We start from the raw sequence: 23,113 nt of genomic DNA on the forward strand, positions 1-23,113 counted from the left end.
TATACTGGGCCTAATTTCCTATAGAAGTTGCTTCTACATTCGTGTTTTCCCCTTAATCACCATCATTGGAGGAATCACTTTATTTCTTACCCATGATATAAAATTCAAGAAAGAGTAAGGATAGAATATGTAAGGTTTCCTTGGGAAAAAAAAATTCTAATCTATTCATGAAAATATTTCTCACCTGTATCAGTTCCTCAGAAACATATTTCATTCGTACCTATTCTTGAATGTCCTCACTTTTATCTTTTACTTCCTGTCCTCTCCCCCTTGATTTTCTCTTAAGAAATCTGTACAGCTTAGAATTACTAGGATAGCTCCTTAGTTCATATGTAATTTCCAATATGTCCCTACTTAAATTTATATACCATACAAATGCCAGAAATTTTACTGGACTCGTCATGTCCCTAATATTAAATTCCCTATAACCAATGCTTCTGCAGTATGTCAAGCTCACCAGATGGTCTCCGTTGAATCCTCTCAAACCTCATGCCTCATCTCTCATTTCCCTACTTCTTTATTTAAAAAAAAAAAAAAAAAAAGGATCCAACACCTAGAATGTGCCAAAAACTACATTAGACAGTGTGGTGTCAATATGGCTCTAAATAGATAAGATCTTTGCTATTAGGAATTTATATGCTACTGCAGAAGACAGAACAAATACAGGCAAACAGCCAAATAAATGGAGTAATTGAAATGAATGACATGTAATTTTAAAAAAGAGAGATTAAAAGAGAATCACTTGGAGATGGGGATCTAATTTAAAGAAGAAATATCTAAGGCAGTAGAGGCACCTAATATGAAGATCATTTCCAGATGGAGGAAATAGCATTTTAAGCATTTAAGTGTGAAAAAAAAAAATCAAGTGTGAAAAATCTTAGTTCACTCAAGCAACTGAAGGAAGATGCGTATGAGTCACTTTTCAAGGAGAAGACTGGTATGAGATGAAGTTAGAATAATAAATAAATGCCAGGAGAGCCAGGGCTGTATTAGTTTACTGACATTTTCTCTGTCCTTACATCTTTGACCCATTTTTGAAATATTTCAGTATAAAATAAACCCCTTTACTCTTTGCCCTTTTCTACAACTTTATCAAACTTTTCCTGAGGTAGGATAACCAAAAATCAGAAGCACCGAGAAACCAGTCAGCTGCTGACGTTTGTGAGACTCGGGGTAAGAACACAAAAGGGGGACTCACAGAATGTAAATCTAAAGATTTAAATTACAAATCACACTTTAAAAACTGCTCAATGAAATAGTTCTAGCCTTGTAATGATAAATATACCTTACTAGTGACAGCTGCTTGCCCTCCTGCCGCTTCCCGATGACCGGCATGAAGACAGTGTTGTGCTCCTCGGCCTTGGTCTCGACGAGGTCCTTGAAGTTCACTGGCACGGGGCGAGCGGGCACGCCGATGCCCCTCTGGGCCATGTTCTTGGCCTTGCGCTGCTCCAGCATGGCTTCGTAATGGAAGTCCTTCCTGCGCTCCGTGTGGGTGAGGAACGATGACGGGTTACCAGCTCAGGCTGGGCAGACGCACCGGAGCCGCCGGCACAGCGGTGACGGAGGTGGACCCGGCTCACGTGAGCCTCGGTTCAGGAACCGCGCTCCTCTCAGCTGCAGAAGACCGGGGAGCAGCCGCTGGCTGAGAAGCTATGTGGAGGGAATGAGAGACGAGACAGGTCTGTCCTGGAGCCCACAGGTGCCTGAACTCTGAACTCACTGTGGTTCGTGTGCTCAGAGCCTCCTCCAGGGGCCCCCGCTCACCGACACTGGAGCACACCGCCCTGCCCGTGATGTCGGGGGCCGTGTTGAACTTGTCCTTGACGGCCGGGGCGCCGGTTCTTGGTCCGAGAACGCGGACTTCCAGCCCAGGTACCACTTGGGGATCTCCTCGTAACTGGGGCTGTTGGCCAGCCAGGAGCACAGCGCCTGCTGAGAGGAGGCACGGGAGAGGCCGGAGTCCACCGTGGCGACGAGAGGGAGCACAGCTTCCGCTTGCTTGTTTGGGCTCCGGTCCCACAAGCTGGGGGCACTTGCGGGGTTTCAGGGGCTGAATGGGTTCAGCTCGGCAGTGAAGGGCCCCGTGTGCAGACTCTGCGCCTTGGCCTCCCACACACACCCCTGGGCCGCTCTGAGGATCAGGGATGATGCGGGTGGAGTTCTCAGATCCCATGAGGCAAGTGTTCAATAAAGGAGGAGTTCTCTGGTGGCTTAGACGGTAAAGCGTCTGCCTCCAATGCGGGAGACCTGGGTCAGAAGATCCTCTGGAAAAGGAGATGGCAGCCCACTTCCTACTCTTGCCTGGAGAATCCCACGGACAGAGGAGAGTGGTAGGCTACAGTCCATGGGATTGCAAAGATCCTGACGTGACTGAGGGGCGTCACTTTCACTTTCTTTCACTTTAATGACTTGTAAAGCTATGATAAAATTACAGATTTTCTTTTTATTTTTTATTTATTTATTTTTTTTGACCCCTTAGCCTTCTGTGAAGGAATTTGGCAGTGGGGAGAGCAAGTCCTGGCTCCAGACTAACCTGGCCTTTTACTGTCCTAGATTCAGCCTTTCAGAGCCTCATGACCCTCAGGAGGAGTAACCTGGGTCATGTCCTAAACCAGGCAGTGAATTCAAAGGTTCTGGAGTATGGTTGAAAGGGAAAACATGGCTTTGATTTTGTACACGGGGAAAGAATCCTCTCGCCATGTACAGAAACATGGCAGGTGGATGGCCAGAATGGATTCTCTGATACAAATTTCTCTTGTCTAAGTTGAAGGACAATACTGACCAGTGCAGCTATTAAGTATAGAGCTAATGTCAACCCTTCTTATTTAAATTCCTTTCTCTGTTGTTGAAAGTGGGTAGTGAGTACATAGGGATTCTTGATGTTACTCTCCCTACAGTTTATTAATGTTAGCAATTTTCTGTAACCAAAAAAGAAAATATTTTAATATCTTGACAGTTCCAGGAAATTTTATGTTCTATGTGAAGAGGTTTAATTTGCTTGGTCACCATTTGTTTATAATCCTGCTGATGTCTTTAGTGATACACCCTCATTAATGGTGGGTAAAAATAATCAATGTGCTCTGTAATATTGCTTTTTCTTTCCTGAGTTTATCCTTGGACTTGGCATCATTAAGTTCCAGTAACTTTCCTTGTATTTTTATTCTTTATATTTAAATAATCTAATTGACCTTGACGGGCTTCCCAAGTGATGTAGTGGTAAAGATCTGCCTGCCAGTGCAGGAGATGTGAGAGATGCAGGTTCAATCCCCAGGTCAGGAAGATTCTCTGGAGTAGGAAATTTCACTCCACTCCAGAATTCTTGCCTGGAAAACTGCATGGACAGAGGACCCAGGCAGGCTACAGTCCTTGGGCTCACAAAGGTTTGAACATGACTGAGCAACTGAGCGTGCATATCCATTGACACTGAGCACCATTTTATAAAGGACTCCATATTCTTTTTCATTCACCCAAATTATAGCTTAAACTTGACTCAAATAATGTGAATTTTCTTATGTTGTATTACATTGCTTTAAATTTTAAAAGTTAGCTTTTCTTCTCTTATAGAGTGTCAGTCTCAATCATTCAATTGTTTTTTCTTTCCCTGAACTTGATCTTTAGATCCATGATTTAGAATCTAAAGTTAGGATTATACTGTTTTAAACAGTCTTTGTGGTGTTTTTGTATTTTTAAGATATTCCTTTTCCTAATTCACACCTATTTTTTGGAAAGCTTTCTTTCGCAACCTTGGGATAATAACACAGCCTCAGGTATGTGTTCTTATAGTGGGGTTATAATCAAAACCATACTCCTCCTTGGGTAGGATTTGAACCCACCTGAACCTCAGATTGGGACTCAAACCCGTGATCCTTGAACTAGGAGGGAACTTGAACCTACTGTCTTTTAATTCAGTCTACTCACCTGGTGTCAGAACTTAAGCTCGGGTTCTTTCATTTTGTCACAGAAGGAATTCAGTGTGAGGCAAAGTGATAGGCAAAGAGTGAGTTTATTAGCAGAGTATGCTTGTGAGAGATACAAGTGGGCTGGCATGAAAGCACAGCAACCCCAGGAACCAAGGGGGCTACATTGTATAATCAAAGAAAAAATGGGGAAGGGAGAAGACCTCATTCTTGAGCAGACATCAAGGATTAAATCATTGATTTCTCCTTCAGTCTTATATGGTGCTTCCCAGGTAGCTGAGTGGTAAAACAACCACCCTGTCAATGCAGCAGACACAGAAGATGTGATCTTAGTTTTGAGAAGATCCCCTGGTTGTAGGAAATGGCAACCCAATCCTTTATTCTTGCCTGGAAAATTCTGTGGACATATGAGCCTGGTGGACTACAGATCATGGGGTCTCAAAGACTCTTAACACGACTGAGCATGCACGCACTCCTCCTTTTTTAATCTTCTGTGCTTTAACCAGGACTGTTGTGGCACTATTTAAATCATATGTATAAAAGGGTGATAAAAGATACTAAAATATAGTAATTAATCTCAGGTTTTGAGTATTGGAGCTTCAGCTTCAGTATCAGTCCTTCTGATGAATATTCAGGGTTTGTTTCCTTTTGGATTGACTGGTTTGATCTTGCAATCCAAGGGACTCTCAAAAGTCTTTTCCAACACCACATCTCTTTAAGAATTTTCCAGTTTGTTGTGACCCACACAGTCAAAGACTTTAGCATAGTCAGTGAAGCAGAAGTGGATATTTTTTCTGGAATTCTCTTCCTTTTTCTGTGATCCAACAGATTGTTGGCGATTTGATCTCTGATTCCTCTGCCTTTTCTAAATCCAGCTTGAACATCTGGAAGTTTTCAGTTCATGTACAATTAAAGCCTGGCTTGGAGAATTTTGAGCATTACTTTGTTAGTATGTGAAATGAGTGTGATTGTGAGGTAGTTTGAACATTCTTTGGCATTGACATTCTTTAGGATTGGAGTGATAACTGACCTTTTCCAGTCCTGTGGCCACTGCTGTTTTCCAAATTTGCTGGCATATTGAGTGAAGCACTTTAACAGTGTCATCTTTTAGGATTTGAAATAGCTCAGCTGGCCTTCCATCACCTCCACTAGCTTTGTTTGTACTGTTGCTTCCTAAGGCCCACTTGACTTCACACTCCAGGATGTCTGGCTCTAGGTGAGTGATCACACCATCATGGTTATCTGGGTCTTGAAGATCTTTTTTTTTTGTATTGTTCTCTGTGTTAGTGCTACCTCTTCTATATCTTCTGCTTTGTTAGGTCCATAACATTTTTGTCCTTTGTTGTGCCCATCTTTGCATGAAATGTTCCCTTAGTAGCTCTAATTTTCATGAAGAGATCTCTAGTCTTTCCCATTCTATTGTTTTCCTCTGTTTCTTTGTATTGTTCACTTAGTAAGGTTTTCTTATCTCTCCTTGCTATTCTTTGGAAGTCTGTATTCAGATGGGTATATCTTTCCTTTTCTCCTTTGCCTTTCACTTTTCTTCTTATCTCAGCAATCTGTAAGGGCTCCTCAGACAGCCATTTGTCTTTTTTGCATTTCTTTTTCTTGGGGATGGTTTTGATCACTGCCTCCTGTACAATGTCATGATCATCCATCCATGGTTCTTCAGGCACTCTATCAGGTCTAATTTCTTAAATCTATATGTCACTTCCACTGTATAATCATAAAGGATTTGATTTAAGTCATACCCGAATGATCTAGTAGTTTTCCCTACTTTCTTCAATTTAAGTATGAATTTTGCAATTAGTATTTCATCATCTGAGCCACAGTCAGCTCCTAGTCTCCTTCTTGCTGACTGTATAGAGCTCCTCCATCTTCAACTGCAAAGAATATCATCAATCTTATTTCAGTATTGACCATCTGGTGATGTCCATGTGTAACGTTGTTTCTGGTGGTGTTGGAGGAGGGTGTTGGCTTCTGTCTTGGCATCCAGAAATGCTACTCTTGTCTTGTTTTTTCAGTTATCAGGATTTGTGGCTTGAGTGTGTTTGGCACTTGGATATATCTGTCTCCCTTCAAGGTAATGTAGGTTGTTGCTATGGATTCTTGAGTTGTCATTAACTTACAACAGTCTCCTTTAAATTTCTCTCTGTCTTTAATCCCCTAGTGGAATTAAACTGACTAATTATCCTAATCTATTCCAATCATAATCACAATTACATGTATTTCCTGTACCAACCTTTGTTAATTTAATAAGATTAAATTTCCTTTTTTGCATATTAATTTATTTGTAAATTTAATTTTTTTGTTTTATATTGGGGTATATTTGATTTACAATGTTGTATTAGTTTCAGGTATATGGCAGAGTTGTTCAGTTATACACATCTATGCATATCCAGTCCTTTTCAGATTCTTGCCCCATTTAGCTTATTACAGAATATTGAGCAGAGTTTTCTATGGTATACAGTAAGTCCTTGTTGGTTTTCTATTTTATATTAGTAGTATGTAATGTTAATTCCAAATCCCTAATTTATCCTGCCTCCATGCCTTTCCAGTTTGGTAACCATAAATTTGTTTTTGAAGTTTCTCAATCTATTTTTGTTTTGTAGACAAATCCATGCATATAATTTTTTTTAAATTCCACATCTAAGTGATACCATGATAATTGTCTTTGTCTGAGTTACTTGACTCAGTATGATTATCTCTAGGTTTATCCATGTGACTGCAAATGGCCTTATTCCATTCTTTTCTTCTGGTTAAAATTGTTGTGTGTGTGTATATATATATATACACACACATATATATATACACACATTGCATCTTCTTTCTTTATCTGTTCCTCTGTTGATGGGCATGAACGTTTTTTGCCATGTCTTGGCTATTGTAAATAATGCTGGAATGAATGTAGGAGTGCATGCAACTTTTTGAGTTATGATCTTCTTGGATATACACCCAGGAGTGGGATAGATGTGTTATATGGTAGTTCAAGTTTTAGTTTTTTAAGGAACTCCCATTCTGCTCTCCATAGTGATTGTGCCAGTTTACATTCCCACCAACAATGGAGGAGGATTTTCTTTCCACCACACCCTCTCCATCATTTATTATTTGTAGACTTTATGGCAATTGCCATTCTGACCAGTGTGAAGTCATTCTTCACTGTAGTTTTGATTTGCATTTCTCTAATAACAGTGTTGACATCTTTTCATGTGCTTTTGGCCATCTGTATGTCCTTTTTGGAGAAATGTCTATTTAGGCCTTCTGCCCATTTCTTTGTTTACTTCATATTGAGCTACATGAGCTGTAAGTTAATTTTGTAGATTTATACCTGTCGGTTGCATTGTTTGGAAACACTTTCTTCCTTTCTGTGTGTTGTCTTTTGGTCTTGTTTATGGTTCCCTTTGCTGTGAAAAGCCTTTGATTTTAATTAGGCCCCATTTGATATTTTTATTTTTACTTTGACTCTTCTAGGAGGTGGATCCAAAGAGCTATTGTTGCAATTTATGTCAAAATATGTTCTGTCTATATTTTTCTATAGATGTTTTAGATTACCTGGTCTTACATTTATGTCTTTAATTCATTTTGGGTTTATTTTTGTGTATTGTGTTAGAAAATGTTCTAATTTCATTCTTTTACATGTACCTGCCCAGTTTTCCCAGCACCACTACGTAAAGAGACTGACTTTTCTCCATTATATGTTCCTGCCTTCTTTGTCACAAATTAATGGACCATAAGTGGATGAATTTATTTCTGGGCTTTCTATCCTGTCCTATTAATCTATATTCCCCTTTTGTGCCAATACCATACTATTTTTATTGCTCTAACTTTGTGATATAGTCTAAAGTCAGGGAGCCTGATTCCTCCATCTTTGTTTTTTCTTAAGATCTCTTTGGCTATTCAGGGTCTTTTGTGTTTCCATACAGTTTGTAAAGTTGTGGTTTTGGTTGTTTTTTTTTTTTTTCCTAGTTTTTCTTAGCTTGATGCTTTGGTCATTATGACCTGTCCTTTTTTGTCTCTTATGACAGTCTTTATTTTAAAGTCTTTTTTCCTGATATGAGTATTGCTGTTCCAGCTTTCTTTTGATTTCTGTTTACACAGAACATCTTTTTCCATCTTTTTTCACTTTGAGTCTGTATATGTCCCAAGATCTGAAGTAGGTCTCTTGTAGACAGCATATATGTTGGTCTTGTTTTTTGTATCTATTTAGCCAGTCTGTATCTTTTAGTTGGAGCATTTAATCCCTTTACACTTAAGGTAATTATTGAGATGTATGTCCTTATTGCCATTTTGTGTTTGGATCACTATTTCTTTTTTGTGTGTGTATCTATTGTAGATTTTTGGCTTGTGATTCCCATGAGGTTTTGATAGACCAGTCTACATATTTAATATAGCAGCTAACAAGATTGTTTTCAGTTTCTGGTCTCTTAATTTCAAATGCATTTTCAATACAGTATGTCCCCTACATACACACTTTCAAGTCGCAAACTTTCAAAGACGTGAATGTTTCTTTACGTGTCAAATCATGTAAGCTAGTTTGTATGTCTGGCATTCATGGTCATGTGCATGCATCCTCTACAAGTGTGGTGCTTTTGTGTCCTTTATTACACAATACTGTGTAGAATACAGGACTACAGTATCTTTATTTCAAGTCCAGAATGTCCAGAAGCAAAAGATAGATAGAATTAAATCTAGCAAGAAACCAGAACTTGTGCCATCAATGTCAGGCATGAGTAAGATTGCAGCTTAGCCTCCATCTCCTGTCACTGACAATGCTTCAGCTCTGACATCTTCCACCTCTTCTCCCTCCTCCAATCAGCAGTTCTTCTTGCTTATTCACTTGATGCCACTCCCTGTATGCCAGCCGTTGTTCTATACTAGTGTACTTCTCAAGGTACTATACTGTAAGAATAAAGATGTACTCTTTATTTTTTGCTGTTTTTTTATTCCTGTGAAAATCATTATAAACTTATTACAGTACAATGCTATATAGCTGATTATGTTAGTTGGGTACCTAAAATAACTTTGTGGGATGTAAGAACAAACTGAATATATAAATTTGCTCTTAGAATGGAACTATTCGTATGTAAGGGTCTTACTGTATCCTGAATCTGTACTCACTTGACAGTTGCTGGTTTTGATACTGTGCTTGTTTGTGGATGATTGCTTTCTTTTATTGTATGTTTGCCTTTCCTGTTGATCTTTCACATTTTTGATGCTGCTGTTTCTAGCCATGGCCTTTCCTGTTGAGAGTCCTTTAGGAATTGTTGTAAGCTGTTGTGATGTCAGATTGTCTTAACTTCACTTGCCTGTGCAGTTTTTTTTATTTCTCTATTGAATCTGAACAAGAGCCAAGTTTACTAGCTTTCTGATTATTTTATCTTTTTTTAAATCACATTTTCTCCTTCTCAATTCTTCCCCAATGACATGTGCTTGCATGTGCACATGTGAAAGTGCAAAAATACACATTTATCAATGGTACCTATTATGCTTTTTTATGATCTGTGACTGGCCAACGCATAAAACATACACCAGAAATGATTCTCACAACTTAAGCAGAATATACTTTTAGAATATCCTGCTTGAACTAGTCCTATTTTTAAAGAACTTAATGTCATTCAACATTTAGTTTTCAGTTTGCTTTTTTACATCTTTCAATTTTGTGTTATAACTCTGTATGAACTTTATTGTTTTATTCCTGACTCATGCTCCGAATGCCTTGTTGGTTATAATAATGGGTATTTTGTGGAATCGCAGCTCTTAAAGGAAATAAGCTGATAAATCCTCAGTTCAGTTCTGTTGCTCAGTCATGTCTGACTCTTTGCAACCCCGTGGACTGCAGCATGCCAGGCTTCCCTGTCCATTATCAACTCCCAGAGATTACACAAACTCGTGCCCATCAAGTTAGTGATGCCATCCAACCATCTCATCCTCTGTTGTCCCCTTCTCCTCCAGCCTTCAATCTTTACCAGCATCAGGGTCATTTCCAATGAGCCAGTTCTTCGCATGAGGTGGCCAAAGTGTTGGAGTTTCAGCTTCAGTATCAGTCCTTCCAATGAATATTCAGGACTAATTTCCTTTAGGATTGGCAGGTTGGATCTCCTTGAAGTCCAAGGGACTCTCAAGAGTCTTCTCTGACACCACAGTTCAAAAGCATCAATTCTTTGGCACTCAACTTTCTTTATAGTCCAACTCTCACATCCATACATGACTACTGGAAAAACCATAGCTTTGACTAGATGGACCTTTGTCAGCAAAGTAACATCTCTGCTTTTTAATATGCTGTCTAGGTTGGTCATAACTTTTTTCCAAGGAGTTAGCATCTTTTAATTTCATGGCTGCAATCACCATCTAGTGTACTTAAACTGTTTTTACAGTAGAGCAGAATGACTTAGTGGAATCATTAGAGCATTTAGGCAGGATGAAGAGCAAAGGCAGTTTTTATTTTCATACTAGCTGTATACTGACTATGCATTTGGTATGTGTCCTTGTATATGTGAAATGGAAGGTAGCTTTTCCAGAGTCAGAATATCTTTTTAGAAAGAACACCAGATTTTGAAGAGAGATAAAGGTTTTCCAACTTGCCTCTTTCACTTAATAGCCTATGTGACCTTTAGCAACAATTTCAACTTACTAAGGACCAATTTCCTGTTTTTTTGAGAAGAGACAATAACATTATACATTCTTGAGAGGATTCATGTAAATTACTTGATGCCAGTGCTTGGCATGTAACTATATTCTGTTAATGTAGTGGTAAACCTCATGTGAAGAGTTGACTCATTGGAAAAGACCCTGATGCTGGGAGGGATTGGGGGCAGGAGGAGAAGGGGACGGCAGAGGATGAGATGGCTGGATGGCGTCACCGACTCCATGGACATGAGTTTGAGTAAACTCCGGGAGTTTGTGATGGACAGGGAGGCCTGGCGTGCTGCGATTCATGGGGTCACAGAGAGTTGGACACGACTGAGCGACTGAACTGAACAGAACTGAAAGATTATAGAAGTAGAGGAAAGTGTGAATATAAATAACTACTTTGGCAAGTTTATAAACTAAGTATGTTCTCTTTGGTTTATAAACATTATTTATGGCAGCTGATTTTAATATACAGATATTGTATTACTCTTGATGTTAGATGAGATTAATAAAAAATTTGGAGAGAAAACCATTATATATTTTTATTCATATAGCAATATTCTGTAAAATTCAACACCTCCACATATTCAAAGTCAGATAAGTCAGCACTGTAAAATAATAAAAAAATATACATAATAAAATTCCTCTTTTTCATCCTATTTTGTTTACTTTTTCTACAGAATATTAGTTGTTTGTTAATTCTATTTAATAAGCACCTGTTTTATGAATCAGAATTTTTAAAAGGGTGTGTTTATAGTTTAATAAACACAATTTAATAAATATTAAATTTTATACAATTAAACACAATTTAATAAATACTGGTATTTTCATTCTTTGGAAAGGACAACCTAAAGACAATTACCTATTTTGTCTGGGGTTTCGTTACTTATAAAATGTATCTGCCAAAAATTGAATTGTTTTAATACTCCTTTGTCCTTCTGAGAGAATCTGGAAGAAGAAATTGAGTTGTTTGCTGGCATAGAAAAATATTGAAAGAAAGCTACATTAAATCACATGCATGTGGAAATTAATTGATGGTCCAGAAAAATAGATTTTAATGTGCTTCAAATGTTTCTTTTCTCCAGGTTGCTTCCTTTTAATTCTTTTATATAAGGTGAAAGGCAGTATTTAAAGAAGTTCTGTGGTAATTTAATTAAAATATTATTTGGCCTTTCATTTCATTTTCAAAATTATATTTGAAAAATTAAAATAAACCTAAAATCCTGATATAGAATTCTATCCTCTCTGTCAAGGACTTGATTTACCACAGTCTCATTTCTTTCTATGGTCCCTTTCATTGTCTCTCCTTAAGCAAGTTTGAACTAGTAGCTGTTTATACGTATATCTTTGTCAGGGTCTTGCTCACTTCTAAATATTTACAAATGTCATTGCCTGAGAGAGACCCCGTATCACTTCCACTCCAAGTGGCTAATTTTTTTTCCAAACGACCATTCAGTGACAGCAAATGTTATTGGTTCCTTGCATGTTACTATTTTTTTGTTCTCTCCCAACATTCTAATAGGAGTCTAAATAAACACAACTTGATAATTCTCATTTTAAATGTATATTGGAAAAAGTGGCTACATTTTCACTTATCCTTTTCAAAACATGAAAACCATCCCTTTACATATTATATCTTAGATTATCTAATCTCCATTTCACTGTTGTCTGAATAGCAGCTCTAGAAGTTTTGTAAGAGGAAAGTTAGGAAGTTTGGCCATTAATAATCCATAAAGTATTTTTTTAAATACATATCAGTGTCAAATTATGTTTACCTAAATTATGTATGTATTTTGTTAACCAGCCTGGATAACTTGCATATCTTAGGAAGGATTTAAGGGAAAGAGAGAGTGTTCACTTTTAAGTGAATTTAATTTAAGGGAAAGAGTATTTCTTAAGGAGAGGGAAAGGAAGAGAAAGGGAGGAGTAACCTGAAGGGAGAAGGGGAGGAGAGGAAACATTAGTTTTGTGTATTGTTAGTGAGGTTTGTGATGACTCCTGTCTCTTCCTGGAAAAAAATTAAATGATGAGTTATATCCGTTTTTATCATTAAAATATTATACAGCTATTTTATTGACCAAGTAAAGAAAACAAAACAAAATTCTCCTTTAAATCGACTTAAGACAAAAGCAGAGTCTAATGGAATCACATGAACTTATTGGGAAACCCAAGTTAAACTTTATAACTTAAACCTTGTAGACTGAAGTGTTCATTGAAATCGGTGGTAATCGTAGTAAAAAATCCCAAGATGAGGTGTGATCATGTGAGTACAGCACTCCGAGCTGTGCTAGACACAGAGTGAACACTTTATAATAAATATGCAAAGATACTTTTTACTCTAAGTGACACATTTAATAACAAGACCACAGCCAGAGGCCCAGTCACATTGTGAGTGTGTGCATGCTAAGTCTCTTCAGTCGTGTCCCAACTCTTTTTGCAACGCTATGGACTGTAGCCCGCCAGGCTCCCAGTCCATGAGATTCTCCAGGCAAGAATACTGGAGTGAGTTGCCATTTACTCCTCCAAAGGATCTTCTTGACCCAGGGACTGGACTGAATCTCTTGTGTCTCCTGCCTTGGGAGGTGGGGGAAGCCAATCATACTAGTAGACCAGAATTAGTACATTTGCATTTGAGATAGGAAATCCCAAACTTTGTTCATGTGTTATATCTCTTAATTATAACAGGGTTGGATTCATGTAGGCTCCCCTAAATGGCAGACTCCTAAATCTGTAGATTTTGGAAGGAGAGAATTAGAAGCAATAAATAATTAAAAATATACTAAGTGAAATAGGATGGTATTTACTGAAAATGTTTTGAATCTTAAATGTAAACAGTCTGAAACTATATCAGTAAAATCCTCTCAATTTAATTAAAAGAAAACACAGTAGCTTATAGAAAACTTAGCATAATTGATATTGCATTTAAGGAAAGCATATCTCTAGCATTTAGCCATGATTCTGACTTAGTGGTTCCTGTATTAAAAGAAAAGATGCCAAAGATGACGTTATTATGACCTGAAAATTAAACCTCTGAATGTTCAAATTGATAAGTAAAGCACCACCACAGCAAAATATATGCACAATCACGAATTGTACAGTAATCAAATTTTAATAGGGGAGGAATATTAGTGTAGAAGCACATGACTTACAAAAGAAAAATGTGTTTTGATTTTGCTCTTTTTTTTTTTTCCTGCAGGAAAAAGTTCAGCACTTACAGAAGGCTTTTGCTTCAAGAGTAGATAAATCCACACAAACTGAACTTCTAGGCTATGATGTAAGTAGCTATATAAAACCATTTTTATCTTTTTTATTGGTATTCAGACCTCCACAGCTTATTTACTTCTATTGCTGCTGTGTCCATGCATTGATTTAATAGGATTTAGTGGTACACCATTCATCTTTTGCTCTTAAATAATCCCCAAATACCTTCTGGAACTGAAAAAGATAATTACAGACACTGACTAGCATACCAATGTCTTATTAATTTCTTTAAACCAACATCTTTAATACAGCCTTCTGAATTAGTGAATTTGCAGACATGTGCAAGAGACGTATTAGAATACTAAGACAATTTATTTTTAAGAAAGTACTGATTTATTTTTTAACAGTTTAATAAAGTTATTATATTTGCAATCACCAAGGGCCAAGCACATTATTTTTATATTCTGGCACATTAAAAGGAGCACAACTTTGCAGAGAAATTTACAATACTATTTTAGTTCTTGGGCTTTGGTGTGGGCTGCAGAAAGTAATTTAATTGAAAGTTAGCATTTTTTTTTTCTTTATGTGAAATATTTGTTGAACGGTCAAAATAGGATTGTAAAACATGTTTTAATACAAGGTGACTTCCAGGAACACTAAATGAGTTTAGAAAACTTTGATTCAAATATCTACTTAAACAAAGCTATGAAATTTTCACTTTGCCTAAGGTCACAAGTTTAAATTTTTTTTCGATAAAACATAAATGAGTTATCTTCTTTATGTTGAACCTACCATTTGTGAGAACACTCTTCTTTTTAAAAAAAATTTAGTAATATTCGTTTTACTACTCTATTGGCAAGTAGTAATAGAATAGAAATAATTCTAGATTTCATGAAGGGGTTTAATGATAAAATGTCAACCTGTCTGCATGTTCTTACGTTTATAACAAACATGGATGTTCCTTTTCTATTGCCTTTCAAAGTACATTAACATATGTAACATAAAGCTCTCTGTCTCTATTCGGAAATAAACCAGAGTTTTGAATTTCAGTTAAAATGGTTTTCACATAGTTATGTGCATTATTTTTTCATTAAAAAACATTAAAAGCTATCCCTTTCTGTTGAGTTATTCTCTTACACTCATCTCATATTTATTCTTAGTACCTAAATATTCTAGATGTCAATATTCTGACTATAATACTTCTTCAATTCCTGTGCTTTGATATTTAAATGATAATGTTTCAGATATTTAAAAGTAAATGTTTTTAGTAAGTTCAGATATGCTTTAGTGCACTAAGTCAATATTTATCTGTTTAAGATAAGTTATTGTTTAATTTTTTTCCCCAATACGTATTATCTGTGCTTAGGTATTTGGGATATAAAACCAGTATGTATTTTACAATTAATAATCCATATGTTTTTAAATCTGTGAGTCAGAGAGTTGTCCAATAAGAACAATAAATTCATAGTCCACATTAAATCTTATTTCACCGTAAATTCATTCAACCCAGGAGCTGCAAGTAAACAGAATTCACCTATTTCAGTGCCCTCAATTTTCAAACAAGTTGACTGGGTTCCAGAAAAGTGAAGTCAGTTGTTCACTAATGCATGTTCTTTGTGGAAATCTAGTCTTTTAAAAAGTAATGATTATTCTTTTTTATTTTTTCCATTTATTTTTATTAGTTGGAGGCTAATTACTTTACATCATTACAGTAGTTTTTGTCATACATTGAAATGAATTAGCCATGGATTTACATGTATTCCCCATCCCGGTCCCCCCTCCCACCTCCCTCTCCACCCGATCGCTCTGGGTCTTCCCAGTGCACCAGGCCCGAGCACTTGTCTCATGCACCCAACCTGGAAGGAAAAAGGAAGTACTTATGCATTTGCACTCAGATATTTCATTTTACTCAACTTAAGAGACTGATGTTTAGCAGATTAAATTCTAAATTTCTAAATGACTGAATGTAAATATAGAATGTAACCCTCTTAGATCTATAGCACTATTGGTGACAGTGAGAAATGATAACTAAGACATGAATGGTATCTGTGGGGAGATAGCTAAGTTGTAGCTACTAGATATTCCTTATGCATTTGAATGCCTGTCTATGCCCCATATTTTTCTTGTTTTTACAAAATGTCTTATCTCAATGATATTTAATTCTCCAAACATACAAATAAAAATTAAAGCCATGATCATAGTTAATTCTTCATCATACCTAGCTTATCTGACAATGAGAGCTTAATGTATTTTACTGGATAAAAGTAATATTAAAGAATAATTTCTTAGTAGTGAGTCCTTAAAGGATCCCCTTGTACAAGTTTCTGATATGATTTGGGTAGTTGTTAACATGTTCTAAAGATTTTGTATTTTGTACTTTTGGTGATATATTTTAGGACATAAGCATCAGAATCAGCAAATTACCAATGATATACATGCAAAACCTTCTACCAGTAACTGGATGTAACTATCATAATAGATTTTAAGGCAGTTGGTATTAAAAAAAAAAAAAACTGGGATGGGAATTATTTTAGATAAAACAAGTAAAGCATTTTAAATCTGCTGAGTTGTTAACTATTTGAAATATTATTCATTAATGTAACTTTTTCATGACTGAAATATATTTTCTATAATTTTCAATACCTGTTTGTAATTTTTTATATTCTTGTATGCAGTAAGAATAATTTGTTATCTTTGATATTTGCTCACATTTTCTCAGGAAATATAATTTGATCTTTAATTCATCACGTGTGTATGTGTATATATATATATATATATACACATACACACCTACATACATTCTGTTTGAAATTTGCAATAGTATTTGTGAGAAAAAAAGTCTTATAGAAATCTTGCATATTATGGATGATGTTTTCACCTCTTTCTTTTTAAAGCTGTCAATATTAGCCGCAAATTGTTCTTTAGTGATCTTTATAGATCATGTTTCAGTGACATGAATGTCAGAATATAAGAGACTACAGTATCTATTAATATAATTTCCTTGTGAATATAGCTGTTACTACACATTTTGCTTAAGACGGGAAATAGAATCCCCAGAAGATATTAATTATAATGAAAACTGTTAAAAGAAATTTCCAAAAATTCACTACAGTGATTAAATTCAAAGGTTTGTACAATAAACAACTTCTAGCCTGCCACAGATTTATCAAGAGTCTTAAAACTAATGTTAAAGTACAACATGCTCTGATTTCTAATGCAAATGACAAGAATTATTTAAAAATAATTTCAGAGTGTCTCAGCAAAGGCCTATAAACACAATAGTTCTTATGATGAGGGAGATTGTTAAATAAATGATGACTGTGTCTTAAATAATCAATGCCAATTTAACCTCTTTCACCCTCCTCTGTCTGCACAGGCTTAGTTTATTGAAAGATCAAAGAATAATTTCTTAGGTGTCAGTTGTGTTATTAAAACAGGGTGGAAGATGAATAGATGTAGTCAGGTAGCAATGTTGTTGATTACAAGATTATGTTAAGAGGTAGGCAAGATTCTTCTGATTACATCAGCTGTATAAATAGATACTTCAACAAAGCACATATGCTGCCTATAAAAATTTTATAGTTTGAACTACTGCAAATAACATTTTGGTTAAAGCAATTGAGAATGAATGACCAAAATGCTACAGTGAAATTTTATTTTCTGACAGAAGATTCAGATCCTTTAATTAATTTGACACCATTATGGACAATCTTTTAACTTCCTTTTGTTGTTCTACAGAAGATTGTCATTTTCAAAGTGACTGATTAACTTTAGGTGTAAATTTTCCTTTCAGTTACTTCCTAAACTTGACTCAGAACAGTCACAGTGTCTTGAGATTGCTCTTTTAGGCAGAAACACTGAAGTTTTAAGGTCTTCCACTCATTGGCATATATTTTACACTTATATTTAAAACAAGTGTTTAGTTGAACTAGGAATGTTTTGTTCATACTTTAAGAGTTTTACAGTTACCAGGTATTTCATCAGATATTATTATCCATCACTGTTATTCTAAATATTGTTAATAGTTTGTATGTGGCTATTTTAAAATCAGCTGAATTGTGGTTTCATACATATTATGTCTCAGTCATGCATGAGTGAAGCATAAATCAGTATGGAAATGTATGCTCACACCTCTGTGTGTTCTGCAGATATTTTAATACATTTCCAAGGGTGGGACTTGTTTTATAAACACAGCTTTCTACTTAACTAGTTGCATTATGAATACAGATTTTGAAAAGCTCAATGCAGTCACCTGTGTATTTGCAATCTATGCTATTTTTCTCATGTTTAATTTTGCAGGCCCTCCTGGCACAGTTAGTAGTGTTCAGGGAATTCTAAAAAATATGAAAATAGTTCATCAAGTAAGGAATAAGAGTAATTAGTTTTTACAGTAATTATTTTATTAGCTATTAGAGCAGGAGAGTATTTTGTGTTCAGTTCAGTTCAGTCGCTCAGTCGTGTCCGACTCTTTGCGACCCCATTACACTAATACATTATGTCAGCTTATGTGTTAAGCCCGGGCTTCCCAGGTAGCTCAGAAGGTATCTGGTCTTCTGCCTGCAATGCAGGAGACCAGTGTTAAACCCCTGGATCAGGAAGATCCCCTGGAGAAGGAAACAGCAACCCACTCCAGTATTCTTGCCTGGAAAGATCCTGTGGATGGAAGAGACTGGCAGGCTACTGTCTATCGGATCACAAAGAGTGGGAGACAACTTAGTGACTAACACTTTCATTGTTTAAGTCTAATTCTAAGAATTGAGTAACTATTGATTAGGCTGTCTCATCCGACTGTTAATAAAGTGTAGTTTCTTAAATCTGTTTTAGACCCATCCGTTGCTATCATCTTCCTTAGATTCAATACTTATGATCATGCCTTAATGTGATCTAGTATTTAATAAAGGAGTGCCTTCCCCCAATGTGCTTCATTCTTTAATATTTACTTAGCTCAGGTATTTATGTTGATTTTTAGAAACTAAAAAAAAAAAAAAAAATCAGGTTTAAAGCTGAATGATATATGCCAGGTTTTCAGTTTTTTTTTAAGGTTTTTAAAATAGCATTTAATACTTAAAAGTTAACATGTGCATAACAGAAAGCCAAAAAACACAGAAGCAAAAAACAAAGTCATTCATTCGTAATCACAAGCAGTTTACCACTTGATGTGTCCTTCTGGGTCTCATCCATGTACTTCTTTTAAACTCCAATTTTTATATTACATTAAAGGCAATTTTCAGACAAGAACATTGATGAAAACACTGGAAACAACATCTGCCACAGTTGTTTGCTAATTAATGGAGAAATCACAGCTTACCTAGTGGTAATATTCTAAGGGTATCACTTCTGAAAATCCATGCATGTATTCATTCAACAAATATTGATAAGTGCTTCCTGGAAGCCAGGCCTTGTTCTGCGTACTTGAGATACATCCTTTAACCAAACAAATAAACCCTCAGGGAGTTTGCATCTCATTATTATATTTAAAACAAAAAATTAAATATAATAAGTAAGCGAGGTATATGGTATGTTAGAAGCTCCTAAGTGCAATGTAAAAGAGAGAAAAACACAGGGAAAAGATAACTGTGAATGTAGGGGTGTGGTCAGGGTTATGATCAGAAACTTTATATAGAGTGATCTGGACAGATCTGAGGGTGACGTGTTCTTTGTGAGACTTGAAGGAGGTGAGGTGAAAATCACCATTAGCCAGAAATCCTTTTGTGATGTGCTTCTTGAAACCTATTGAAGACCCTCAGTCAGAACAAATTGATCTATATTGGCTCCACGGATAAGAATAATTGGCTTCATTTAGCCTATTATTAAAATAGGCTTTAAACCCCAGAATCAGACCCAATGTACCAAGTGACTCACATGAGGGGAACCCAGGCCACCTGAGGGAACAGCCTGCTCAGCCTCTTAAGATCATATTCACTTACACAGGCACTGAGAAGAAAGCTGGGTAAAATCAAGTTCAATAAGTAAATTACATTTGCTTTTCTTCTTTTTTTTGCTTGCACTGTCTCCACCCTCTACTCTCTCTGTGTACCGCTATTCTTCAGCCCAGGCAGTGCTAACTCTATAAACATTAAATGTATAATTAGATTTCATTGTATATCTACACATCCCATTTATTAGAGATATGCTACTAAAAGTGAATAGAGAAAGTACTCAGTAATTACTTGGTGAAAAATGAATAAATTAACTAAAAGACTCTAATGGTATTTTTATAACCCTAAAAAATCTATAGCAAATCAGTATGCATTATTCTACTTTATTCACAAGAATCATACAGAAGTACATATTGCTACCTTACATTTTTACTCTCTATTATATACTAATATTTTGCAGTGACTACTTTGCACCTTTTAGAAGACATATTAATATTAAATGCAAATCAGCATAGACAGCCAGGTGAGGTAAAAATCACCTTTTAAACATGGATGACAACATGCAGTTGTCCTTAACATACTGCATTAAATGGTTCCCTTTAAAATCCTGAATCTTCATGTAGGAACTAGATCATTCCTGGAATGTCTCCAGGTCTTTAGTTCTTGCTACATAGAATTGGTGTTAGTTAACTGATAGTTCTTTTGTTAAGTGAATCTGTGGTTGAAATGCTGATGGGGGAAATAACAAGGCTAAGTTTTAACCAAGAAAACTCATATAATTGTAGAAATATTAATTAAAGCAAAAGAGCACACCCACAAATATTTTATATAGCTCAAATTATGTGGGGGAGGAAAAATTACTTTCCCTCTACCCTTCTTGGCTGAGGACCCCACTCTACAACAAGAAGAGACAAAATAGCTATAGAAAACAAACTAGTTTAGTAACACGTATACTGCCTGTATAAATGGGAGATACCCAGGAAAGCAGTAGTTCCTTAAAATTGCCTAAACCACCACCCTAAACACCAATTCTAGCCAAAGGCAAGAGGATGGGAGTAGGGAGGGTAGTTATGGGAGGTTTCCAGGAAAAAATACAGTAAACAAAGGATATGATTATTATGTAGATTTAAGTTGGTGCCTTCTTCATAAATAGAATTTTCTAGATATTTGGTCATTTTCCTCCTTCTGGTACAGAGAGGGAGATACCCCTACAAACAGAGGCTCATCTTAAAAATGTAAATTCTTCTTACAAAAGGTCACTTCTTAGTTTTTTTAGAACTTATCCTGCTGTTTCTTAAAAATAAGCTCAAGATAAACCATTTGTCAAAGAAGCATGTTTTGGTGTAGTATATTTTGCTCTCCTTCAACTAGTAATAGTGAGGATCATACTTGCTTAAAATTATGTTAATTCTGTGATAGTACTGATATGAGAAAAGAAATGTAGATATTTGTTGAAAAGAAAATTTTTCCCAACCCACTTCTACTTCCATCTGAAATTGCCATCTCTATAGGAAATCTAATTTCAAAATTTCTGATAGTTCCTTAGAAAATTCTATAAGTCATTTTAGTATTCTCCAGTATGCTAAATGTCATTGCATCAAAGAGAGTCCTTCTGAAGGAAGAAAACAAAATATATATACTAAAGACATCTCTCAGTATCTGTTTATCATGATTATGGAATTGTTGCTAATCATAATTTGTGTTAAGTTCTAGGAGTTTACTCAAGTACTTGTTCAATGTAAATCTTTGAGTGTTTCTATTTACTGATTTCTGGAGAAAGGAATGGTTTCCTTTAATGTGGTCTACAAGTAAGAATATCTGTAAAATGAAATTTATTCTTTATATATGTATACACACATATCCTTGCAATATGAGTATAAAAATACTATACAGATAAATACATAAAGTGTTAGTCACTCAGTGGTGCCTGACTCTTTGCGACCCACGGACTGTAGCCCACCAGGCTCCTCCACTGTTCTCAGGCAAGAACACTGGAGTGGGGTAGCCATTCCATTCTCCAGGGGACCTTCCCAACCCAGGAATTGATTCCCAATTCCCAGCCCAATGCCTTGCATTGCAGGCAGATTATCTGCCATTGAAGCCTCCAGAGAAGCCCATCAGTAAAGCTGTATATATACCTAGACACATATATACACGCAAGTACTTACGTGACATAACTTTAAAAAAGAACCTGCATTTATTTACTATTTTTATTATACAGCATAGGATTAGATACAAATTTTTAAACTTTTGCATGTATATAATAAGAATTAAATTACACACTAATGTTTTAAATGGCTATTCAAATTTTAATATGATTAAATAAGAATTAGAAAAATATTGGCTGGGTATGTTTGTGACCTAATTATGTCATATTTTGTGTGAATTAATATTTAACTGTTTTTTAAAGGTAGTAGTCACATTGACTCCCTAAAAACATTAACTTTTCGGTAACCTCCATAAAACATTTCAGATTGAACCTAAAATATATAGAAATATGTATCACATTTCTAGGAATTTATACCTCATACTTTTTTTTAGCCAAGAACAGATATTATTTCCCTTGCATACTGTTATTTCCTTTGTTCCTAGTAGTTTTAATCACATGAATTAGAATTCTTAACTCTTTATGAACTTTATCGTGAAAATTAAGAAGTAAGCAATTATAGACTGTATGTTGCTGTTTTGTTTTAGTCACTGAGTCACTTCTGACTGTTGCGATGGAGCCTGCTAGGCTCCTCGCCCATGGGATTTCCCAGGCAAGAATACTGGAGTGGGTTGCCATTTCTCTCTGCAGGGCATCTTTCCAGCCTAGGGAGCAAACGTGCATTTCCTGCATTGGTAGGCAGATTGGTGTATATTACTACAGTATGCTTTACCTTAATTATTAATAAATTTTATAATTTCTAGAAGTTTGTCATCTTTTTAATAGTAAAGTCTTTCAATGTGACACAAGAAATGTTCACTAACAAACCCAAATATAATCAGTTCCTCTATCATAGGAAGTCAAAAGTAAATAAGCCTATGTTCAGTAATAATTGTTGAATATTTTCTCTAATTTGGAAATAATTTATGTGTTTAATAAGATTCCATTCCTTTACTCAGCAACAATCTAAGGACGGAAATTACCAAACGGATTTGTGAAACTACTTAAGTAGACATATAGTAATGTATAATTATTGCTGAAAAGCTAAACTAAAACCTCTTACCCTACTTAAATCACTTGTTCTCAACAGTTATGTTTCAATTACTTTTGAAAGCTTTGTGTGACATTAGACAAAGTCAGCCATCATCCTCAGCTGTTTGTCTTGCCTGTAAATATTGTAATAGAGATAGTACGAAGTTCTTTGACTAGTAAACCTAGATAGAATGAGCGTTACATGTCTGCATTATATTTAATGTTAGTAACACTGAAGTTATGTCTTTTAATTAAACTTCAGATAGCTTTTATTTACTGGTGACTATTCAATACTCTGTGATTTA

General features: G+C 35.7%; 1 protein-coding gene across 5 annotated transcripts in view; it reads left to right on the top strand.

The window, feature by feature from the left end:
- Positions 1-23,113, top strand: part of CCSER1 (coiled-coil serine rich protein 1) — a 1,366,600-nt gene that overhangs the window by 754,168 nt on the left and 589,319 nt on the right. For all 5 annotated transcript variants that reach the window (XM_070452143.1, XM_070452146.1, XM_070452147.1 and 2 more), the window contains exon 9: positions 13,747-13,824. In XM_070452143.1, coding sequence (XP_070308244.1) covers positions 13,747-13,824 — 78 coding nt within the window. The remainder of the gene's footprint in view (positions 1-13,746; positions 13,825-23,113) is intronic.

Source organism: Odocoileus virginianus, chromosome 21, assembly GCF_023699985.2.
Source record: "Odocoileus virginianus isolate 20LAN1187 ecotype Illinois chromosome 21, Ovbor_1.2, whole genome shotgun sequence".
NCBI lineage: Eukaryota > Metazoa > Chordata > Mammalia > Artiodactyla > Cervidae > Odocoileus > Odocoileus virginianus.